Source organism: Pterocles gutturalis, unplaced genomic scaffold, assembly GCF_000699245.1.
Source record: "Pterocles gutturalis isolate BGI_N339 unplaced genomic scaffold, ASM69924v1 scaffold39924, whole genome shotgun sequence".
NCBI lineage: Eukaryota > Metazoa > Chordata > Aves > Pterocliformes > Pteroclidae > Pterocles > Pterocles gutturalis.
In genome coordinates, this window is record NW_010134601.1 from 508 (window position 1) to 22,788 (window position 22,281).

The 22,281-nt window shown below is 39.2% G+C and overlaps 1 protein-coding gene across 1 annotated transcript; it reads left to right on the forward strand.

Moving 5' to 3' along the window:
- Positions 1–3,897: 3,897 nt before the first annotated feature.
- On the forward strand, positions 3,898–21,527 carry RNF219 (ring finger protein 219; the record flags this gene model as incomplete). Its single annotated transcript, XM_010081642.1, is given in 5 exon segments — positions 3,898–4,033; positions 5,010–5,101; positions 6,703–6,951; positions 10,229–10,317; positions 19,863–21,527. Coding segments are annotated over 5 exon segments (2,070 nt in total), but the record flags the coding sequence as incomplete, so codon positions are not given.
- Between the last annotated feature and the right edge of the window lie 754 nt (positions 21,528–22,281).

Consider the following 22,281-nt stretch of genomic DNA (forward strand, 5'->3'; position numbering starts at 1 on the left):
TACAAGGGAAAAAATAGCCTTTCATGTTTGTACTCTGGCATTTACTGTCCAGTTTCTTTCTACCTCAGGTGGCCTTTACTCCCAGACCTTTTCTACTGGAGTGATAACAAAAGAATAGGCGTGTTTGATGTATAAAGTAGGTGTAGCACTGGTAGTGGAAGTAGTCAGATATCTCCCTTTTCTCACTCTCTGACAGAGTGATGCTTTTAGCAACCTTGTTTTCTCATTTTCTTGGCTTTTCTCTGGAAGCCGAGCAGGACTTCCTGGCTGTGGTCCTGTTACCTCTCCTTTTCTATTTAACTGTTCAGTGAAAATGGAGGAGAACACAAATTTACAGTGTCTGTACTGCAGAGCGGATACTTCTGAAAAAGAGGAGAGCAAAATCAAACTGACAATATATTTGCTGTTTGAATCTGATCCTAGTGACTTTCTAATCTAAACACTTGATAGATTCGTTAGGTATTCACTCATGTTTTGCTATAAAGCCACTGGGTTATTTCAAACCACTGTTTAATACTTCAGTTCTTTTCTGGAGTTGGTCAGGAATTGCTCTTCCTGAGTTTGTCCTGGAAGAGATTTCCACACTCTCCTTACTTGCTATCTTGCACTGAGGTAATTTGTTAATATTATATAAGTGAATCTCCTGGTGATATCTGGAATAAAGCTATTGGAATGGTTTCCTTTTTAGATGCGTGAAACTGTTTAAATTTTTCCCAAGTTGGCAGCTCTGGCTGTCCTTTTTTTAAATACACATCTTTGTCTCTAGCTTGGAACTTCACTGAAAAGTTTCACCAGAAAAAGCTCTTCTCAGGAGGAAGGCTAGAAGAAGAAAAAGTTATTTATTTTAAATTACAGGAAAAATCTTGCTGGTTTTGTCCTGTCTTGTTAGGGGGGAGCAGTAAGTGTTATGGGGGGCTGACATACTGTAATGCTTCTGTGGTTTGTAGCATAGGCTTCAAATTGAGTAGAAGGCCCATCCTACAATCAGAATGTACCTCTTGCTGTCTCTGCATAATTTGCAAAGGACTGACTCCAAAAGAGAAATCATTTACTGTGCATAATGGTAAGGGGATAGAAGAGAAACTCATTCAGTAATGTCAACTGCTCATTGGTTTTAATGAAGCAGAAATCTAGGAGGGGGGGTAACATTAGCCCATTGTGTTAGCGTGAGCAGTGTCGTAAAGTATACTGGCAAGATGTACAAATAACCATTTATAATAAGGTTAATTGGTTGGATAAATTTCATGTTTGTTACCTGAGCATTCTTTTAACACAGTCTGGGCTATCTTCTAATATACCTGTATTTATTTAGTGAGCAGATCAGAAGCCATCTGCATCAGGCTGTTAGGTTTACTCGTCTTAGAATGACTGAAGGTCTCTCCTCTTGGTTTCGGTGTTGACAGTTTCCTTGGGCTCGGGCACACAATTCTGTGTGTCTTGAAACCCCCTAGGATGTCTGTGGATTTGTTCACTGGCAACAGTGTGCCTGCTTTTCCATGAGCCTGCTCCTGCATTAGTGCTGCTTGAAGGTCCAGAAGTGACTTCAAAGTGACATAAATGTGTACAGGATTTGATTTTGATCTGCGTAGGAATCACATTCTGTGTGGGGGAAATTGATAAAAATCGCCTATCTGATCAAGCCTTCTCAAATAAGCTGTAGTGTTTCTTGACATTATGGTCGATAAGGAACTGAAACTGTGCTTGCAATTCAAGTGAGATGGTTTTTTAGTAATGAGTATGTCGTGATCCCCCACCCCCTGGGCTTGTTGCAGTCGGTGGCTCAGGGACTTGGTGGATGGAGGGCAGCGGCACCTCCAGCCATTGTGTGACATTTCAGTAGTGGTTTCTGCTGCTGTCGCATGGATTGCTTTGCATGGATCCTGAGCCAACAAAAGTATAAACCTCAGCCCTGAAATGAAACTTGTAAAGGTGTGTAAATCAGAAGCACTGTACCCCAGAGAGTAATAAATGTGACTTACTATTTTGCTGGAGATATGGAGTAATCATTCACTTGCAAGAAGTGCGCTTCCATGTCAGGTTTGGGGTAACTGAGGGTCTCTTGCTCCCTGTGGGGGAGACCTGCATTCCTGAAGTGTCTTTTCCTGTTTGGATTATTTTATGTTTTTCTGCTTTGTATCCTATCATTGCCATCCGTAGGACTATTCTCAGGGCTGCTTCTGACTAAGAAAGAAGTACAGCTAGAGAAAAAGTTGGGTTTTTTTTTTTTCTTCTAGACGCTGGTGGGAAAGCTGGAGAAAGCTCTTCTTCTGGTAAAGAAAAGCAGTAAATAACAATTTATTTTAAAAAAATTCTAGTATTTAAACATTTCAGAGGACTGGTGTGCTAATGCTTGCATTAATCACAAAAAAAGCTTCCTTAATTAGAGGTGAAAGTATGCAGACACTTGGAGAAATTGCTTAGTCTCTCTCTACTCGCACCTTCAATAACTTGAGTTTGTGTCTGTGTGTAGGTAAATCCCTTGGCTCCCAGGACTGTCATATTGAAGGTTTTAAAAATATTGTGAATCCTGTAATCTGACAAAGGCATAGATAGCAAATTGGAGAAGAAGCTGACAGATCTGGGCCTTAATTCGTATCTGTGTGTATTTCGGTGGCAAAACACTTGGTTTTTAGCTTGTGCAGCACTGATTGTATGGGTGTGATTACTACCCATACTACATCTAATCTGTTTTCTCAATTGGTTGTTGGCTGTCCTTTCCAGTTGTTTGCTTCTCTCTGACAATGTTTCATTTTCCTCTTTTAGTTTGACTACTTTACTAATAGAATGAAAGAGGAAGGTCTTGGGAGTGATGAGGACTTCTTCTAAAGTTGAAAGAATTCTCTTGAAGTTGGGTTTTAAGTGCAACATGGTAGACTCTGCAGTAACAGATACTGTTAGTTCTGTGTCTCAAAACACATTTCTTCAGCAAGGATAGTAGTGGGGGAAAAACAAATAATTATTTCTAAGACCTGTAACACAGATAGTAGTGTTAAGTCTTAAGAGATTTGAGAGTGTATATTACGGTAAGCTGTAACAGAAGCGGCAGTAAGGCGTAGATATAGGGGAAAGTTTTTTTTCTTCTGTATCATTTTTGGTCCCTCTATGCACACTTACTTTGAAACAGGGTTTATAGTTAAATGATGAGAGAATAATGCACTGTCAGTAATATTTTCTAAAAGTATGTTTATCCTGCTGTTTTGGGAGGGGAGGGAAAGCTTCTTGAAGGGATCTGATTGGAATATTTAATCCTTCAGTTAGCTGCCCATTATTGGGTAATGACTTATTTAGTAGCTATGCATATCTAGTGGGACGCCTGAATTAGTGATTGCTGGTTCATGTTTCTGCCCTGTGGTTTTGGCTGTTACCCTTTTTAAAGCTGATTTCCATGAAGCTGATTATGTGCAGGCTAGAGTTAATCTGTAACACTATCCTTTTTAGTGACACCTCTTCCAAGGTAAAGTGTTGGTTGTTACCAGGAGCAATCCCTTATTCCCTCACATTTGGAAATCAGTTAATGTGTTTCTTTTAGTCTCCTTCTACCTAGGGAGGCAAATGCATTTCACTGGAGTGGTTGGCTGCAGTTCTTGGAGGTTGTGGGGTGGAGGAAGGGGTGCCTGCCACACTGTGTATTATTGAGCTCTTGGAATCAATGACCTTAGGTTTGCAAAAATGGTTATAGCTTTGGTGTCTTCAATAATAGGGAAGTTTGGTGTTGAGAGTTGGGAGGTCACTCCTAGCTAGCCCTGTGAAACAACAGTGTCTCTTTCCTGCAAGACCAGACTTGCACTGGCAGATGGAGTAGTGTATTTTCATAGTCTGTTACCTGAAAGAGTTTTAAAGTATTCATAGTGTCTTTCTGTTTGTTTTCTTTTTTTTTTTCCCGCTTAATATTACAAGGTCCGTCACCCGGTCATCTGTGTCAACAATCATGTCTTCTGTTCCATTTGTATTGAAGTGTGGCTGAAGAACAATAATCAGTGCCCAGCTTGCAGGATTCCCATCACACCTGAAAATCCTTGCAAGGAAATAATAGGTAAGGACAACTTCAGGCTTTGAAATAACTTTCTGTTATTTACTGCTGAAGGAGATTATTTTGAGTCCAAAGTTATCTGGATATTTTTTCCTCTGTGTTTTTTATCAGCATCTAAGGAAGATCTAACTTTAACTCTTTCTGGAAGCATATATAATAGCTACAAGGTAAAAATTCTGAAGATTATATACGTATTAATGGCTAGATAAATCAAAGGCAGCAAGCACTCAGCAGCTCTGATGGTTGTTTTTTTAAGTCTTGGTTGAATGGTGGCTTTAACTGGAAAAAATGCATCTCACTTGAAGAACTCTACCTATACGTTGCAACCTGTTGACCTAAGAGAATAGCATTTAACTGAGAAGTAGTGTACTTAAATCCAGAATCTTGAATGAGTATGTGGTCTTTTTATGGTTGGTTGGTTTGTTTTGTTCACTATTTCCTCCCTTTTGCTTTATTTTTAAGAAAATGCCTCTTAGCACAGAAATAAGACAAAGCTCCAGTGTCTGAATGAGGATCTGAACTTCCCCAGAGCGAGGAAACACTGCGATCTTTATTTGATATAAAATGCTGTCTGTGCTATCTGATTCTGACTGAAAATTATATCTGAACAATTCCCCTTTGGAAACTTACACTATCCTGTGCTACGCTTGATTCCCACCCCTCCCACCCACTCTCAGCTCTGTTTTAATAGTATGGTTTTAAATAAGATAGGATTCTGTCAAGGAAAATACAGAGTTGAAAAATTCTAAAGTTGTCTTTCTGGTGTGAGGCAGGATATTGACTTCTAAACATCACTAATAGATACTCCTGTTTAACCTGTTCTGAAAATGAAAGGACTTTACATCGCCCATGGTGTAGTAGATTGGTCCAATATTAGCTGTATTTGATAATATGAGAAGCGCTACAAGGCGGATTGTTAGTTTTGAATTGACTGAAAACGAAGCAATCTTAGTGGTTCTTTCATCCTGTGCTGCTTTAGGAGGAACGAGTGAAAGTGATCCTATGTTTAGTCCAACAGTCAGAAAACACTTGCGTAAAACAAGGCTTGAATTGCTCCACAAAGAATATGAGGTAAGGACATGGAGAGTGTTGCGACTTTCCAGATGAACTACAACTGTTAAATTACTGCACACAGCTGTCCCTTTTCCTTTGAGTCATGTTGGTTTTGAGTAAAGGTTTATACTGAATCTGGATGAAACTCAGTTGCATTAATCTCTCCTTCTGGCTAAGGTTCCGAGAGAGCATTTGCTGGTGCTTGAAGTTGTCATGCTTGAAGTCATGGTAATGTTCTTTCTACACTGCAGGTAGTCAAGCACAGCCAATTCGATAGTTTTGTGGGAGTTCCACTACCAGGTGGTATGGGAGGGTTTTCTTTATGCATATTGCATGTTGGGGGGCTTTTTGTTTTGTCTTCGATACAAATGCAAACATTTTCTGAAGTAATTCCCTGTTGCTCAGGGACACTAAATTCCTTCTTAAAGAATATTGAGCACTGTAACCTTATGGCATAAGTTAATTTTTGTCATTGTTGCTTTATTGTTTTCTGAAAGTGAGTGAATGCTTTGAAGTTTGTCTCCACTCTCCTGCTGGAAAAAATATTTTAGGAACAAGGTGTGAAGATGTTAATAAGGAATATGCTTAGTTTGTTTTCTCAGCTGTTGTTTCCTTAGCAGCAGCAGTGTGAAGACACTGCACGTTTTGCAAGGAAACATGTCTCACAGAGAGGAAAATGTGAGAAAGGAAACGGACACTGAGGAAGTGAGGGCTGTCTTTTATCAGCTTGCCTGTAGCTCAGCTTCTTTCACCCTATATGAAAGAAGGAGTCAAGACAAGGAGTCAGCTCCAAAGTCACACAGATAGGCATAGGATAACGTAAAGCTGCTCAAAAAAAAAAAAAAAATTAAATGGTTGTTCTCATGCTGGGCAGGGGATGGTGAAGCTTGATTATTCGTGCAGATATGCCTTGGATTTAGGTAAATGCCATAAGGCCTCCTTTAGTAATATAACCTTGAGCAACTCAAGTATTTAAGTTGGTGAACAGTGTAGAAGACATGTTTCAGGATAAATTATTTACCTCTTTAACAACAGGCTTTTGAAGGTTTTTGCTTCTCTGTGGCTTCAGACTGATACAGCTGAGAGCTTTGCTCTTTATATTTTGAGAGCCTTTTCTAAGATGGTGCTACTTTTGTGTAGCTGGAGCAGCCTCTTCCAGGCAGTGTTCTGTCCATTTTGAATCTTGAGAATTTCAACATCTGAACATGTGATGTTTCAGAATGATATGAGAGAAACATTCTCAAATAACAGCAAATGAGTCAACAGAGGACAACCTTAGGAACACTCTTGATACATGAAATCTTCCCACAGAGTGCCCTAATAAGAGATTCATGTTGTTGAATGCTTTGAAGCTTTTGGTCTGCCTGCCAGTTTGTTCAGGGTCCTCTGTGTAGTCGAGGGATTCACTTCACTAAAACCTTCACTGTGCTTGAGTGTGCAGGTTGATTAAAATCCTGCCTAGAGCACAATACATAAGCATGCTTAGATATATGTGTAAGTGAGTACATGCATCTGGGCTTGCCAGAACCAATGTTTATGTAATGCTGTGGGAACTTGCCAGTATTTTTTAATTAATCTTACACATTATTTTAATTTCTATTAATTTCTGACACCTTTAGGATGAAATAGAATCCCTGCAAAAAGAAGTGGAAGATCTGAGAGGTAAAAATCTCAGTTTACAGACACAACTGAAATCTCTTCTGGATCCTACGGCATCAGCTTTGTCTTGCCAAAATGAAGAAACTAGCCAGTCAGCAGATGAAGCAAGTACCAGTGGCCCAGAAACCCCAGAGGAATGGAGCAAAAAGCTGAAAGTTGCCAATGATCTATATGAAAAAGTAGTGGATAATGTTGAAAAGTTAAAGGAGGTAATAAATGCATTTCTTCAGCTATCTCGTAGCGTAACTGTTTCACGTTAGTTAAATGGGAGTGAGAGCTAGCATGACCTCTGGGTACTTCATAGATCCATGAGAAAGCGGAAAAAATTGAATTCCACTGGCTGTTGGTGTATCATAGTATTTCCATATAGCCTTTGCAAGTGTCAGATGTTATTGCTTGTTCTAGTGAGTCTTGTATGTGACTCTTCTTCAACTCCTCTGTCACTCTATGACTGGGTAATTGGATTATAGTAGGACTTGTCACCAGTATTGATGACCAGATTTTTCAGGCTTGCAATAATCTATGTAATATATCTATTTTACAACATTCAGTGGCCAAACACAGTACAGTTGGCTGAGGCAGATTTTGCACTATTGCCCTCCCTGCTAGCCGATATTTTTGGTGCTATTTGCTGAGACAGAGTAACTTGACCCTTTGACTGAAAATAGACAAGCTTCAGCATTTTATGACCAGAAGCTCCTTTACTGGAAACCTGCAGGTTTTTTATGCATCTTGAATGTAAAACAAAATAAAACTTGATATTGCAGAAGGAGGGGTGAAGGAATAGTCATGTGAAGATACATCTAAATAAAAATATCTTGTAAAATCTACCTACTGGCACGAGAAGAATCACCTCAAGCGTTGAAGATGAAATTTCAATATTAGCTTGAAACGGAAGGTAGAAAGAACTGGACATGCATTTATTCAAAATGCTGCCTTTGGTTCTTCTATTAACAATCCTGGGTTGCCTCCTGCAAAACTGAAGTGTTATGTGTTTGGGATACTTTTTCCTTTGTAAGCATTAATAGTGTTTACACTTTTCCTGTGCTACAGACTGAAAGGCCCACATTATACTGTTCTGCCATTCTGTTGTTAGTGGGACACTACTAGTTTTGCCTCTGTGTAGTCTAAAGCGAAGTGTGACCCTGATCGGACTGTGTGATAAACACTAAAAGGAATAAACTGAGATTCCAAAATTAGTTTTTTCAGTAGCTTGGTAGGCTCAGACTTCAACTTTACAGGCTGAGACACATGTTCTGCCCTCCTAAGAGGATCCCAGGAGCTTCAGAGTCACCTGTTTTTGGCAAGAGGGGATTCACAGCAAGTTCTTGTCTGCCTCATTTTTTTTTCCCCATTGAGTTGAATTGTACTGCCTCTTTTTTTTTTGTGGTGACTAAGGTTTTTAACTTTTTCCCTATGTGAGTAAAAAGAATATGGCAGGGAGTGAGAGAGGGGTATGTTTGGGGTTTTTTTCAGTATGATTTCAACCTTAGCAAGAAAAGGGTTTTAAGTTCATGGAGTCTCTGAATTTGGTTAAGGGTCAGATATGAATAGAGGTTTAAATGGGTTTTAGGGACCAAGTCTTAAACTGTGATCCAGGCACTCTCTACCCATCTGTTCCCTGTTCAACAGCTGCTCAATTCCAGAAGTACCTAAAATCACTTGTCTCTTCTTTTAGTCCTTGTTTTGCTTCTGAGCCTGCACTGACCAACCCCAGTCTGAAAAGCAAGATCTCTTTCCCCTGAACACCAGAAACCATCTTATTCCCTAAAGTACCTGACCCAGTAGCTTCAACCACCCATCGCTTCCCAGTGAGACAGAGTCCCTCAGAAAACGTGGTTGTTTTCTTTTTAAAATCAGACTGAGACAGGAAGTAGCAGCCACCTTTATCATTTGATGTCCTACAGCAGAGACTCCCAAAGTAGGCATTATGACTTTGAGTGGAGTCATAATGAGTGCAGAAGTGGTGATGAAAACCCAGTAGTAGAAATACTAGACAAAGTACACTCATTAATAATGCGGTTACATGAACTCATTAATCTAGGCCTTGTGCTGCAAGTGGGGATCCCTTGCAGATACTGGTTTGGAGGGTAGAGCGCTCTCTGTAAGAAGGATATCCGAGAGGTTCAGTCCTGCCTTACCATGTGCCAGGTGGATGCCCTACCTACCAACTTGATGCAAGTCATGCAATTTTCTGTTTGATTGTGTGGATGGGGAAGCTGTGTCTTTGGAAGGAGAGAAAGGTCTTGGCCATGTTGTCAAATGGTTTGGTGTTCCTTTGGAAGTGAGGTGTCCTGGATTCTTACTCATTGCTTTCAGTGTAGTTTTTTGTGCTTTTATTTTTTAAATATCAAATACTCGGACATCCAAGCCCTGGGCTCAGCCTTCCCATTCCTTCTTTACCAGAAGGAATGTATTCTTTACCCTTCCTGCCCCTAAGAATACCGGGCGAGGGTGGGGGGGGAATGTTTGGGTTGGTTTTTTTTACTTCTCCATTCCCCCTGCCCCCCACTGTCTCAGCCTCACCTGGAGAAGTTGCTGGGGATATTTGTATAAAGCATTTAGAGTTTTCTGCCTCTCTTACTGCACTGTTTGATGCTTCTGAAAATGTACATTTCATTCCTGAGCCCAGTTGCATAGCTCCTTCTTTGGATCTAACTCTAGATCATACTTTTATTATGCAGTGGAAACATCATCTAATTGAGGCTATGAATTATGAGTCCTGGACTGGTGGTGCTGTTTTCACCGTACAGAGATTGAGCAGAGTGTGAAGCACAAAGCGTATTTTCTACTTGTTAGGATGGTGGCATTCATTGTTCTGAAACACAGCAGCAAGAAAACTTCTCTTTATATGAAGTGTCTTGTTAACAAGAGTGTCTGCTGAATGGAGAAGGAATTGACCTCAATTCAAGGAGTAAGGAAAGCTGTGAATCAGGAGTCTTAATCACAACATCCTGGAAGAAAGTGAAGAAAGACTGCAAATAGCTTGCTGTAATGGATTTACATCCATAGGATAACTATGCTTTAAAAACAACAAGCCAAAAAAACCAAAGTAATCTTACTCTAATTTGGAATGGAGGAAGCTGTTCAACATTAGTTTTGCTGATACCTGCACATTGTAATGTTAATGTACTTAACATATTTAGTCATGTGGAAAAAAAAAAAAAAAAAAACATGGAATTGCCATTAGTACATCTCCGTAATGACTTTCTGTACTAACTAACATGGCTGAGTTTATTTCCCTAGATAGGACACTTGCGATGTGTTTTGGGAATATAAATAAAAAATGTCTGTTCGCTATTCAGTTTTGCAAGCCATTTCCCATGGTGATTTTTAAGTGGTGTCCCTGTCTGAAGGCTGTTTCCTGCCTTCACATTTCTAGTTCTGTCTCTTTAAAAAGGAGAAACAGCTTGTCCTATAAATATTAGAAGTCATTTCTGATTTACTGTGTACTTATTTTTTTCTTTTTCTTTTTCTTTTCCTTAGGCAATCTAGAAACTGAGCATGGAAAACAATAGCCTTTTAAGAGAGAATATGCGACTAAAAGCTGAAGTTGATAGTAGATCACCCCAAAAGTATGTGAATATTTTAAAAGCTACCATATTTTATTTATAGACTGTTTGACTGTTGTAGGACTTTAACCTAAAACTGTGGTGGTATACATGGTGTTGCATATGTGTCTCCAGGTAGACTTCGGAATTTTTATCTTCATAGACTTGGGTGACAAATGCAACTAACAGAATAGCAGCAAGTCTACAGTGAAGGAATATGACATAACTAGTAGTGCTATTCCTTGCGTCACGTGGCCAATACTGAAGGACTGGATTTATTAGTTGAATTCTGCAGTTAACTTATATTTGTTGTTGGGAAATTTCTAAGTCAGGTATATGGTCAAAGTAGAAGGTCTGTTACTGAGTGCAGAGGTTCTGGTTGGTTGTATTTGGTTTTGTTTTGTTCTTCCATTTGCTGCCTTCAGGATTTGTTCTGTGGACTTAGACTCCCTATTTAGGGACAGTCCCTGGTAGCTTTGTCTCTGGGCAGGATATGTAGAACTGAGTTTCTGCAGCATGAGAACCTCATTCAGAGAACTGACACCTATGTTTAATACTCTGTCTTAAAACAGTTAAAACATCAAAAACAGTTACAACATTAAAAAAGCAAAAAATTTGCCATACTGATTACAGCTGTATGCTAAGGTAGGTCCTTGAAAGTACTTTGTGAAGCAACATGTGCATATTTTTAAGGTTGTGTTCCTTTCTGTCATTGGTTTTCTACCTTTTGTCTGTCATTAGTTTAGAATTTAGAAAGCTAAGAGCAGTATTAGCCGAAGGTTTATATGGTGCTTTTGAAGAAGGGGGATGAGGGCTACCTGTGTAACGTGTGAAGAGAGCTCTCTGGATTTTGTTCTAGTTCACAGCTCACTTGCTGAAAGATAAAATTTATCCTTATAGAGAGCTTGCTTGCCAGACTGCTTGTCATTCAAGACCACAAGAAAGACGATGCATGATCCTTTTGCTATGCTGTTAAATGCATAAAAGTACATTCTGCCTTGAAGTCCCCTAATAAGGGAGATAGAGCCCTTTTTAAGGTCTTGGCAATGGAGAGGGCTTTGATGGCATGGAATATCTTTGCCTATAAGATTGGAGAGTGAGTTAGCAAGGATGGCAAACTTGAAAAGTACATAGATGTAACTCAATAAATCCTAGAAAAGACCAGATCATATAACTTCATTTTACTTTACTGATGTCAGGTAAGCTGCCCAGTGTAGAGAATTTCCATTTCTTCTAGCATGTGCGTGCTTTATCATCCTGTTGGTCAGAAAAATTAGATATTGGAGGCAGGGGATGGCGTGGGTGAAGAAGTAGTCTTTGTTGCAAGCTGATAATTTTCCCATCTTTTGCCAGTGTGGCCTGAAACAATAGCCAGTCACTTTCTTCTGTAGAAGCACTGACATAGACAGATGTTTTTAGAAATTGGACAGTGTAAAGGTCTGTTTTGCAACCCAGATGCCAGATAGGTTGTCCTATCTGTGTCTCTACTATTAAACTGCTTTTTTCAGTCTCCAGAACGAATAATCGTGTCCTACCTGCCTGTTGGGAATGATCTTTGGCCCATGCTAACTCTAGAACTGTGCATGGGAATTGAGCACGTGAGTTGAATCAGGCCTAAAATGGGCCAGGAACAGTTCAAACACTTCAGGTGTGTAGACACTTGCATGTCTGTACCCTGCTTGTGCTATCTTCAGCTTTGGTTTTACTTTGAGCCCAAGTGGTGTACTACAAGAATTTAAGTATATGCAAGGAAAAATTTGTCCTGGAAGAAACCCTTCTGCACCTTAAATTTAGCAGTTTTGACTCACCCTACCTGTACATTCAGTCCTAGTCATGTCTTCTAGACAGAATTTTTCCAATTCTTCTAGGTAAGCATGACTTAATCAGAAGTTTACTTTTTCTCTTTACTTGGTTTTGTTGTACTCTCAGGGCTCTCCAATGTCCATGGGTTTTTTTAAGCAATAATGCTTAGGACAGGATACTAGATTCCAAATAAAGCCCCAGTAGCACTAAAGAGACCAGAAAATGTGCCTTGTGTCTTGCTGCAGCGTCTTATCTTACAGTACCCTTTATGTTGTTTTGTTTTGTCTGGTACTTTAGTGCAACTGGCCAGTACCAGTTCTGCTAAATAGCTACTTAGAAAGTTACTTCCTACCTCATTTTGCATTTGTGCTGCTAATGTCCCCTTCCAAAGTGTAGGACTTTACCCGTTTATTGGTTCTCTTCAGGTTAATGTTTTGATCCACATGTCAAACTTAAAACAATTCTTTTGAATTGCAGTCACGTCCTTCAGGTGGTAGGAAGTCTCACCTGTCTTAGTGTTGTTAGCAGATTTTATAAATTAACTTTCACCCTTGTAGTCATTAGTCTGGTCAATATCTAGACCAGACCTAACATCAAGACATTTTTAAAATGTCCTTCCAGTTCTGATGGCAAACTTTGATAATATCTAAAAGGGCTTTTAACTAGGCTTTACACACTGGACCAGGGTTGCAACAGCTGTTTTCTTACCTTGCTTATGAAATCAGAATTGAAGGCATAAGCATCAGAGCCCAACAGTGTCACTATAATTAAACTTTTCTGTGCAGGTACACTGATTTGCCAGTGCAGTTGTTTCAGTGTACTTTATTCAGAATTGTTCAGAAGGTAATTTTTGGAAAAAGTTTCTGAATGGCTTTCTAGTGCAATTTAAAATAGCTACCAGATTGGATCTTTGTAATTTAGTGTCACCACCATTGTTTCATTTGTCATATATTTCTTAGGTTCAGATTGTCAGGTATGGTTTAATGCTTAAACAACTGGCTAGGTAACTAACTAAAACCTGTATCAAATTATTTTCAAAAGGATTTGTCAGTATTCAGTCCCCTTATCCCAAGCATAATGACACTGGATCTGAATATTATAACCTAAATTATTTTAGTAGGCTTTGCTTTATAGCAAAGGAAACGCTGATGGCAGGTAAATTATCCCTTTGTAACACAGAATCTATCTCTGACGTCACAGGAAAAATGTAATTATCCCTCTTCAGTGGTCAATAAAAAACTTTCCTTTTATTATAGTCTTGAGTTTTTTTCCTTGTTCGTGTCCATTAAAACCTGCTGAAAAATGTCATGTATGTCAATAAAATTGACATTCCAGCCATGTCAGGGATTTTTACACAATTTTTTAATTGATGATGCTGATTGATTAGATTTATTTTTTTTTTCATTAAACACTTTTGAGAGTAGACCTTCAACAGAATATCATACAATCATACAGTTGGGACATAGGTCTGAAAAGCAAATAGAGGCAAGTTTCTTGCTGGGATTCTTAACAAAGACCTGTGTTAATATCTCATTTCTCAGGCAAATCAGACTGAGTGTTTGGTGGTTGTTGCTTGTTCTTTGTTTTCTCTTTCTCCTGAGGAATTTTCAGTGACTTCCATTTTCCCGATACAGAACAGGAAGACTTCTAAAAATTAAGTTTTGCAGGATGATAAAGCCCTGCTACTTCCAGCTCTACTTAAAATAGAAAACTGTTAGGTCTATTGGCAAGGCACAATGGATCTAAAAGCATTTTTGGCAAAGGGATGTTTGCTTTTTACCTGAAGGAAAAATAACTAGCAAGTCCATCTACTCCAGGGTATAGTGTATTTTATGAATGGTTAGATTCAAATTAGCTTGAACCAGACTTCTAGGCTTCCTAGGAGCCTTTTCCCTAAATATTTAATTTCTTCTGCCAGTTAAAATCCCAGTCTGAAAAACTATCTGTAACATGCACAAAATTGTTGCATTATCTTTTTTTCTCTGGTTTTGTGAGTTGGTTTATTGTTACTGTTTTGAGGGGTGGGTTTTTTTCTCTTTCTCTAGTTTTACTGTTTATCTTGTCTAGATTTGTGACTTTGGATACCTGCACACTGATATCTAAGGCTGTTGACTTTCTAGGTCATTCTGTACAACATTCAGTTTTTATCTAACTCAAATATTTCCACTCATGCCAGACTATTTAATTCAGTCCACATTTCACGGAGTTTACGGTTAGGCTTATAGTAACCTGTGTCCAGGGTGCAGAGGCTAAGAACGCTGCTATCTTCGTTGATAGAAAACTGTGCTGCTTTTTCACCTCCCTGCAAGCTTGCTGTTGCAGAGCAGTTACCATCTTCAAAAACTAGCTGCAGTGTGGCCTTAAAAGTAAATAGGAGAAAATGCTATTTAGTAGCCTTCAAGACAGTCGTTGAGTTCTTGAATCGTAGCATAAAACCCTGAGAAAGCACCCAGTCCAGGCATGAAGATCTAAACTTTAATCAGATAGGTAAGGACATTCAGATCTCACTGCTTGGTTTTGTGGTGTTTCTGATGTTTTTTTTGTAATAATTCTGAAGTAATCCTTTCTGTCTTATGCTATTCACCGACCTCAGGTATAATCTGGCTTTCCTATGTGGAAGACCAGTGCTGCTTCACAGAAGAGATGTTAAAATGCTTGGAGAGGCTTTGCACATTTGTGAATTCACCCAATCCCCTAAGTGAAAGGAGAACCTCTTTTCAAAGAATGTACCTTGGCTGTTCTTCTGTTCAAACCCTGCTCTACAGTCATTCAACAAGCAGTAAAACTTAGCTTTATTCATGTGATGTCAAGGAAGTGGATTTCCCTGATGCTCAGGAGAGATTTCATGATGAAGGCCATGTGTCTTCAGATTGGTTTGTACTCTATGAACTGTGTGATGGAGGCGATTTACTGCACAGTATTTGCTTATATTGAAAACAACTTGTTCTTTTATAGGCTTAGAAAATTATATATAGCAAGTGTTTCTACTGCTTCTTTCAAGAAGGAGCAGTTGTACACTTTCTTCTCCATGGCAGGGGGGTTGGAACTAGGTGATCTTTAAGGTATCTTCCAACCCAAACCATTCTATGATTCTGTCAGCCAGCCCAGTCTGCAGAATGGGGAGCAGTAGTAGGCTATTAGCAAGACTTTTTCTTTATTTGAACCAAATTTAGTTACTGATTAATAAAGCAACGTGCTTGAGGTATATTTCTTGACTTTGTTTTTTCTTGCTTGCTAGGGAAAGGCCCCCATCTGACAGTAAGTGTTTTTTCTTCTTAAACATGCCTGTGCAAACATGACACACTTTAAAGGCAATTGTATACAACCCAGGATATTGTCAAGATGTTGCTGCAGATTGCCTTCTTAGTTGATGTAGAGGATGATTGCAGAACTTATCCAGCTGCATCTGGTACGTTATATAATAGAAAAGCTGTAGAAACTAGTAGTGCTTTCAGCTGTTTTGTTCTTGGATTTCTTACATCTTTCTTCCTATCTAACTGCAGAACCAAAGTGACAATGTATATCTAAATGATGGGGCTGGATTTGGTTGTGCATTCTGGCATTGCCCTGATTTCAAACTGTGACAAGCCCTGACTGTACGTTGCCGTTTCTCACTTCTCATTCTTTGTTTCCTTTGGAGGATGGATCATGCTCATGTATCTGAGCCACAGAGTGGTCCCCTGTCTGGGCCATCAGGTGATTAGAACTAGAGAGTCATTTTCCATGGCATCCTTGCAGCCACAGTCTTCTCTAACTGGTTATACAGGAAAACTGTTTGCTGCAGCTGCTTTCTGTCCATAAAGAGAAATGTTTGTATGAGGTTGGCTGGTTTTAAACTGAGTTGATATGAGTTAAGGGCTTAACCAGACAGACCTGCTACAGTCAGTGGTCACTGATGTGTGAAAATAAAACCCTAACACTGAATTTGCAGAACTGATAGATAAGAGAAGAAACAACCAAAGAAATTTGTTCTCTTGTGGGTGAGAAACTATCAAACTTCCCAAACAGTTTCCAATTCTTCAGGAGTACTCGAACATGACTGAGGGAGCAGTTGTGGCATAATGTGAAAGAGGGTTACTCAAACACTGTAGCTATAATGTTAGTTCTTCTTGCTCACTGTAGATGAGAGCTGACTGCAGCTTTCTGATTGGTGTCAGGTTAGAATAATGCTAGGACAAGAAGGACTCTTAACTGAGGAAAGGCCCTGAAATATGGGGTTCAAGTGCTCATCTAGACATCTAGTGTCACCTCAGACACTATAACATATCCAGTACACCTGCCTGGGGCTGGTAGCTGTGATACAGGACCTATAGGAGACCTGTATCCTTCCAGAGTGATAGCTGGATGCCAGCAGTTGTTGTGTAAAAGACCTTCAGCCATCTAAACTGTTATCAAGGTGTCTTCATCAAAGGATCCAAATCCCACCTGAAATGTCTTTCTATTCACTTTATGAGCGACAACTAGTTTCTCTGGACTTTCAGTTTTCTATAAAGAGGATGTACTTGAAACAAATACGGTGAGATACAAATATGTTTTCATTGTTTAAGTGATACAACTGAAGAACAATACCCTAACACTGAAAAGACTTCGTCCATGTATGAGGATATGAAAAGTGCTCTTTACCACATACGTACTGAATAACTTGACTTCTGCTGAAGAGTGTATCAAATGGTTACCAAGTCTGAAGTGGTTCAAATACTTCAGGAAAAATAATTTATCTAGTGTGTCAGGCCAAACTTCAATTTATTTTCATGTAACTGTACTGCATTCTACCTATTATCATCAGATCATAACTTTTTGGCTGTGACACAGCTCACTGTACATCTGAAAGGAAAAGAAGAGATATCTTGGAGTGGTTTGGTTTGGGGAGATGGGGAGGGTTCTGGCTTTAACCACAATATGCATGTCTTTTAAACTGTCTGCTGACCTGCCAGATCAGCAACTAAAACACCTATATCATGTTCTGGTCTAGAGTAATTGGTTTAAATAATATGGCCATGTTAAAAAACCCGTGTCCTTGAAAATTTGGGAAATAAATGCATGCAAGCCTCAAAGCGGGATCAGCAAGCAACTACTGTTCTGGTGCTTAACTGCAGAGGTAGCTGTTTGTAGGCAGCATGTCAGATGCTCCATTTCTGAAAACCAAAATTTCCAAGCACATCCCTCTACAACAATTAACATATTAGTGATGCTATTTGGCTTTGAATGACATACTGTTTTATTTTTTTTTAAACTGAGGACACTTGTTATAAAAGTTGCACTTAAGAAAGAATACAGTGCTTCTTCCTCATAAGCAAATCTGAGGCTGTCACTAATGCTGTTTGCATTAAATAAACATATTACACCATTCTTCCATTAAAAAGGAATTGCCAGGTATACATATAAATGTAAACATGTTTAATTTTTATGTCAAAATGTCTGTTATAGCAGACCTCAGAAAATCTTGCTTAATTTACATAAACATTTTTCCCCATCTCTCACTTCACTGTTAAGCTAAATTGTATTTTTGCATCATTTTTATATCATTTATTAAGCAGTATAAGGTTTGCTCCTGTAAGGCTGCGTGAGCTGATCTTTTCAAGAAAGGCAAAATTAAGTACTTTTGAATCACCCTAGGAAGCAGGAAGGGTCTTGCTTGGGCCCTGCTGTGCTACAGTGACTCCTTCAGTATCTTAAACCAAAAATCTGAGTTCCTTTTATTGAAGGAGGGAATAAACCAAAATGTGTTGTATATGAGGTTGCTTATTTCACTGTAACTCCCGTCATCTGAAAATATAATTGAAACATTCCTGAGCTGTCTCTGATTCTGCTGTTGTCTAGTTTCATAGGGGAGAGGGAGGAAGTCTTATGCAACTTTCTCCCATGTCCCTCTTGCATGCAACCAGAAATGGAGAAATTGCTATAGTCAATTGAGAAAACTTGTTACCCATAGAGTAAGCAAATTAAAAAATCATTTTTATGAAGACAAAGGTAATTGGGTAAAGGTAATGTGGAGGTGGGGGGTCCTTACCTCGATAGAGTTCCAATCCAGTCAGCTTCTTTTAGGGGGGAAAAATATCTTAGTAAGTGAACAGTCCTGTTCTAAATATAAAACTGCTACCTTGCCATATTGTGTCTACAAAGCAGTGAGTGGCACATACCAAAACTGTGGAGCTTAGGCTGATCTGATTTAAAAAGTAGTCCAGTAGCAGTTCTGTGAAAGAACTGACTCAGACTGTTGTGTGAATCTTCCTGACAACTGAACCATCTATACCAAAATCTTCAAAGTCCTTCAAATATACAGAAGCAGTTGAACAGTGAAATAAGTCAGTAGATCTGGTCGCTTGTGCCCAACTTGTTTGGGGCTTGTGATACCTCTTATTCCTTTCCCCGACTACCCACCTAACCATATTGCAGTTGTCAGCATAGAGCAGTTTCCTACTGCTTTGGGCTCAGAAACTGAAGAAACAAAATGCAGTTCGTTTTTTTGCTGGAAATGCATGCACAGATCCATGGATGTTTTGCCAGCATAGTCACAGGCCACAGATATACCGCCTTCAGACCTCACTGGTCTAAGGGTTGCTGTGGGAGCATTTTGAAAAGGGGTAAGGGAATGGAGTGGGGAAAATGGAATGGGAATTCCCTGGGACTCTGAAAGATGCTGAAGGAGGGACAGGCAGACAAAGAAACAAGGTGGAAATTCCGGGCAGTGTTTGTTCCTAGAAGAGTGAATGTAAACTTGTGCTGTAACATGGAGCTGCAAGGTGGAAAGCAGAGGTTACTGTAAGCCTACATACAGAATTGTCATTTCTTTGTCACATCTCTTATGTGTCAGAGTTGTAGGGTAGCTGCAGGTCCTTCCCTCCTTCCTAATAATACTAGAACTTTAATTGTTCTTTCTTTCTGTAAATTGAAAGCTGCAGATGGAGCAGGGAATTCCCTGGTGCCCACCTGTCAGTGACAGGTTAGAATTAGTCAGGGCATGTAGCTGAAACCTTCACCTACACTCTGGGGAAGGTCAGTCTTGAAAGCTGATGGAGGATGGGGGGGGAAGGCACGTCCATATCTTGGCAGTTGAAAATGTGCTCAAGCTGAAAGCCCCATGAACACACAACTTTCACAAGCCACAAGTGACAGGTTTTTTGTATTGGAGTCAAGGAAGAAACTAGATTGTTCCGATTGTAAAGCTCAAAAGAATGAGTAGTGTCTGAATTAAGTGGAAATACCATCCACACAATGGCCAAGGAAAAGCTGTATATCTAACAGGAACATAATTGAAATGGTCTGTATAAGTATTTAAACCACCTCAAAGAACTATTGCAATTTCTGAATTTCATATTGGCATTTTATATGGAGCAAGGTGACATTGTGTAAAAAAAATGTATTGTAAAACACTGCTGTACTGTAGGAAAATGATTGAATGTAAATATTTCAAGATGTGGACCACTGTTCAAATGTTATTGTAAATCTTTGCCATTGTTTTAGGGGATAATTCTTCATGCATATTTGAGTTGAATTGATAGAAGCAGCCCCTGAAAGGGTAATCTGCTTGTTATTGCCTTAGTACCACTAATAGTTTAATTTTCGCTTTTCAGGTCTTCAGCTCCACCTGTACATTATATATGATGATTTATTCTTTTTCATAACTAGCAGAGCGAAGTTCTGACTTTTGTTTTCAAATTAACACAGTGCTTAATAGCTTTGTTCTTTCTTGAAATGAGCTCTCAAAACACCACAAGAATGTCTTTTTCCAGATTAATATTTTCTTTCTTTTTTACTTCTTACAGGTTTGCTAGGTTTACAGTAGCTGCCCTTCAGTCCAAAGTAGAACAAAGTGAACGTGAAATGAACCGTCTAAAAAAGGCACTGGAAAGAAGTGATAAATACATAGAAGAAATTGAGTGTCAGCTTTTACAGCTGAAAAATGCAGGCGAAGGAACCCAGACAGTGAGTACGGTTACTGAGAGAGTGCTTTCCACAGATCCTGAAGGAGCTGAGAGCGGTGAAGATACGACATGTTTGAAAACCCAAGTTGAGGAGAAAAAAGCTCTGACTGCCAGTCAAAGTCCTGACAGTCTTGAACAGCTGACAAGTGGTGGAACTTGTTTAAGGTCTTCCAGTCAAAACAGTTCAAATGGCTCAAGTACCCAGTGTGCCCCAAAGAAAGAACTGTTTCCAGGATGTCAGGGGGTTCTCCTGGATGAAAATACGACAAATATGGATGCCTGCTTAGAAGAGCAGTGGAATAAAATTGAGGAATGTAGCCCATATAAGGATGAAGAACTTTATGATCTTCCACCACCATGCACTCCTTTTCTGTCCCTCAGTCGCCTTCAGTTGAACACTCCTGATGGAAAAGAGAATGCAAGGAAACCATCAACTTTCCTGAGAAAACTGAAATTTGAAGAGTTTTGTGACACTTCAGATGACTGCAGCAAAGATTCTCCAGAGCACAACACAAGCAGCTGTAATAGCGAAAAGAAGGCGAACTGTTTTACTACGGGAAAATCAGGTTTTTGGGGGACCTGCTCAGCAAATTTTGCTGATAACTTAGATTTTGATGAATCAGAGCAAAATTCGGTAGCTGGTCAGTCAGATGAGACATCAGCAAAGTCCAGTGATAAAACAAGTTCCTGCTTACCTAAAAGGTTACATACTCTCTGCTCTTCTGAAACGAATCGCACAAGAACCTCCAGTGAGGCATCTATGGATGCTGCATACCTCGATAAAATTTCCGAGTTGGACTCAATGATGTCCGAATCGGACAACAGCAAGAGTCCATGCTATAATTTCAAGTCCTCCGATCTTGATAATTCTTCAAAGTCAGCAGAGTGCTCTAAGCTTCTGAATGAAACTGAGAAGAAACTGGAAGACATGAATGAGGAACAGAATATGAAGTGTTCGGAGACAAGCAATCTAACGACTGATAGAGCCGGCTGGAAACCTGCTATGTTTTCTGTCCACTCCCCAACTGAGCTGGATATGAATGACCACTTTCCACTGTTTAGAGGCCAAAACGTAGTAGCTAGTGATATCAAACCTCCAAACTCTTTATTTCAAAGAGACTTTTCACAGAGTTTACTATTCAGTAGCTCACAAAGGTTGTTTGAGGAACAAAAGTTCGGTTCCTGCTTTTTAAAGATGTCATCTGACCTGCACAATCAGCTGAGTCCTCCTTGGGTGTCATCCTTTATAGCTCAAAGGAAAAATAAAAATGTCAGTCAGTCGACCAAGAGGAAAATTCAAAGCAGCCTTTCCAGTGCTAGTCCGTCAAAAACCACCAAAAACTGACTCTGCGTGGAAACAGAACGTGACTCAAAGTCGTCAGCCTGCAAATGTTTAATATTTACAGGTGAACTTAATTTTTAATGACTTCAATGCAATCTGATCCTGTCTTTTTAACTGTGTGAAAACTGAACATTCCCTTGCCCATTACAAGTTCTTTCCTCGGGAAGAACCGTTCTAGATTCTTTTCTTCAGCTGGGCATTTTGTTTACTTGGGGTTTTAGGGGTTTGGGTGGGATTTTTTAAGTTTTTGGGTTACGTGATCTTTCAGTTGTGAGCACAGCTAATGGCTCCCTTGAAGAGGACAGTTTCAAGTGGTCTTGTCAAATCAGTCATTTATGTAAGAATTTGTGTTAAAGGTTACGTTTCCCATTCCTGAATATGACATTTTGTGCATGTAAGGCAGCTACTGGCTATATATCCTATGGATTCATGAAACTGCTGTAAAACAGTGTCAGTTTTGCCATAAAACTTGCCTCCCAGAGGAAATGTTGCTGCTTGGACTATTTTATAACACTGTACTGTATAAGAAACTCTTGTTTTAAGTGGGTGTAAGGCAGCAGCCTTTTTCTTTTCAGGATTACAACACTTCAGTTAGAAAACATCTCTTTAACACTGCAAACATGGCTTGTATTTTTTGAAGTTAAGCACAATTTTTAATTTAGTTCCCAAAAAGCGTTGTTATTTGAAATGTGTTCAATATGCCTGTATAGACAGTAAAAATGGGTTTGTATGCTAATGACTTGTTTACCTAATGTGCACTGAACATTTTACATTAATACTGTACCATTTTACATTAATACTGCATGCTTTTCTATGTGAATTGAATAAAACATAAGCACTGTAATCCTTGATGTTGCCTCAAATGTTGAATTAGAAAGAAGAGATTGGGGATTTTTTTTTTCATAATTTGGAAAATAT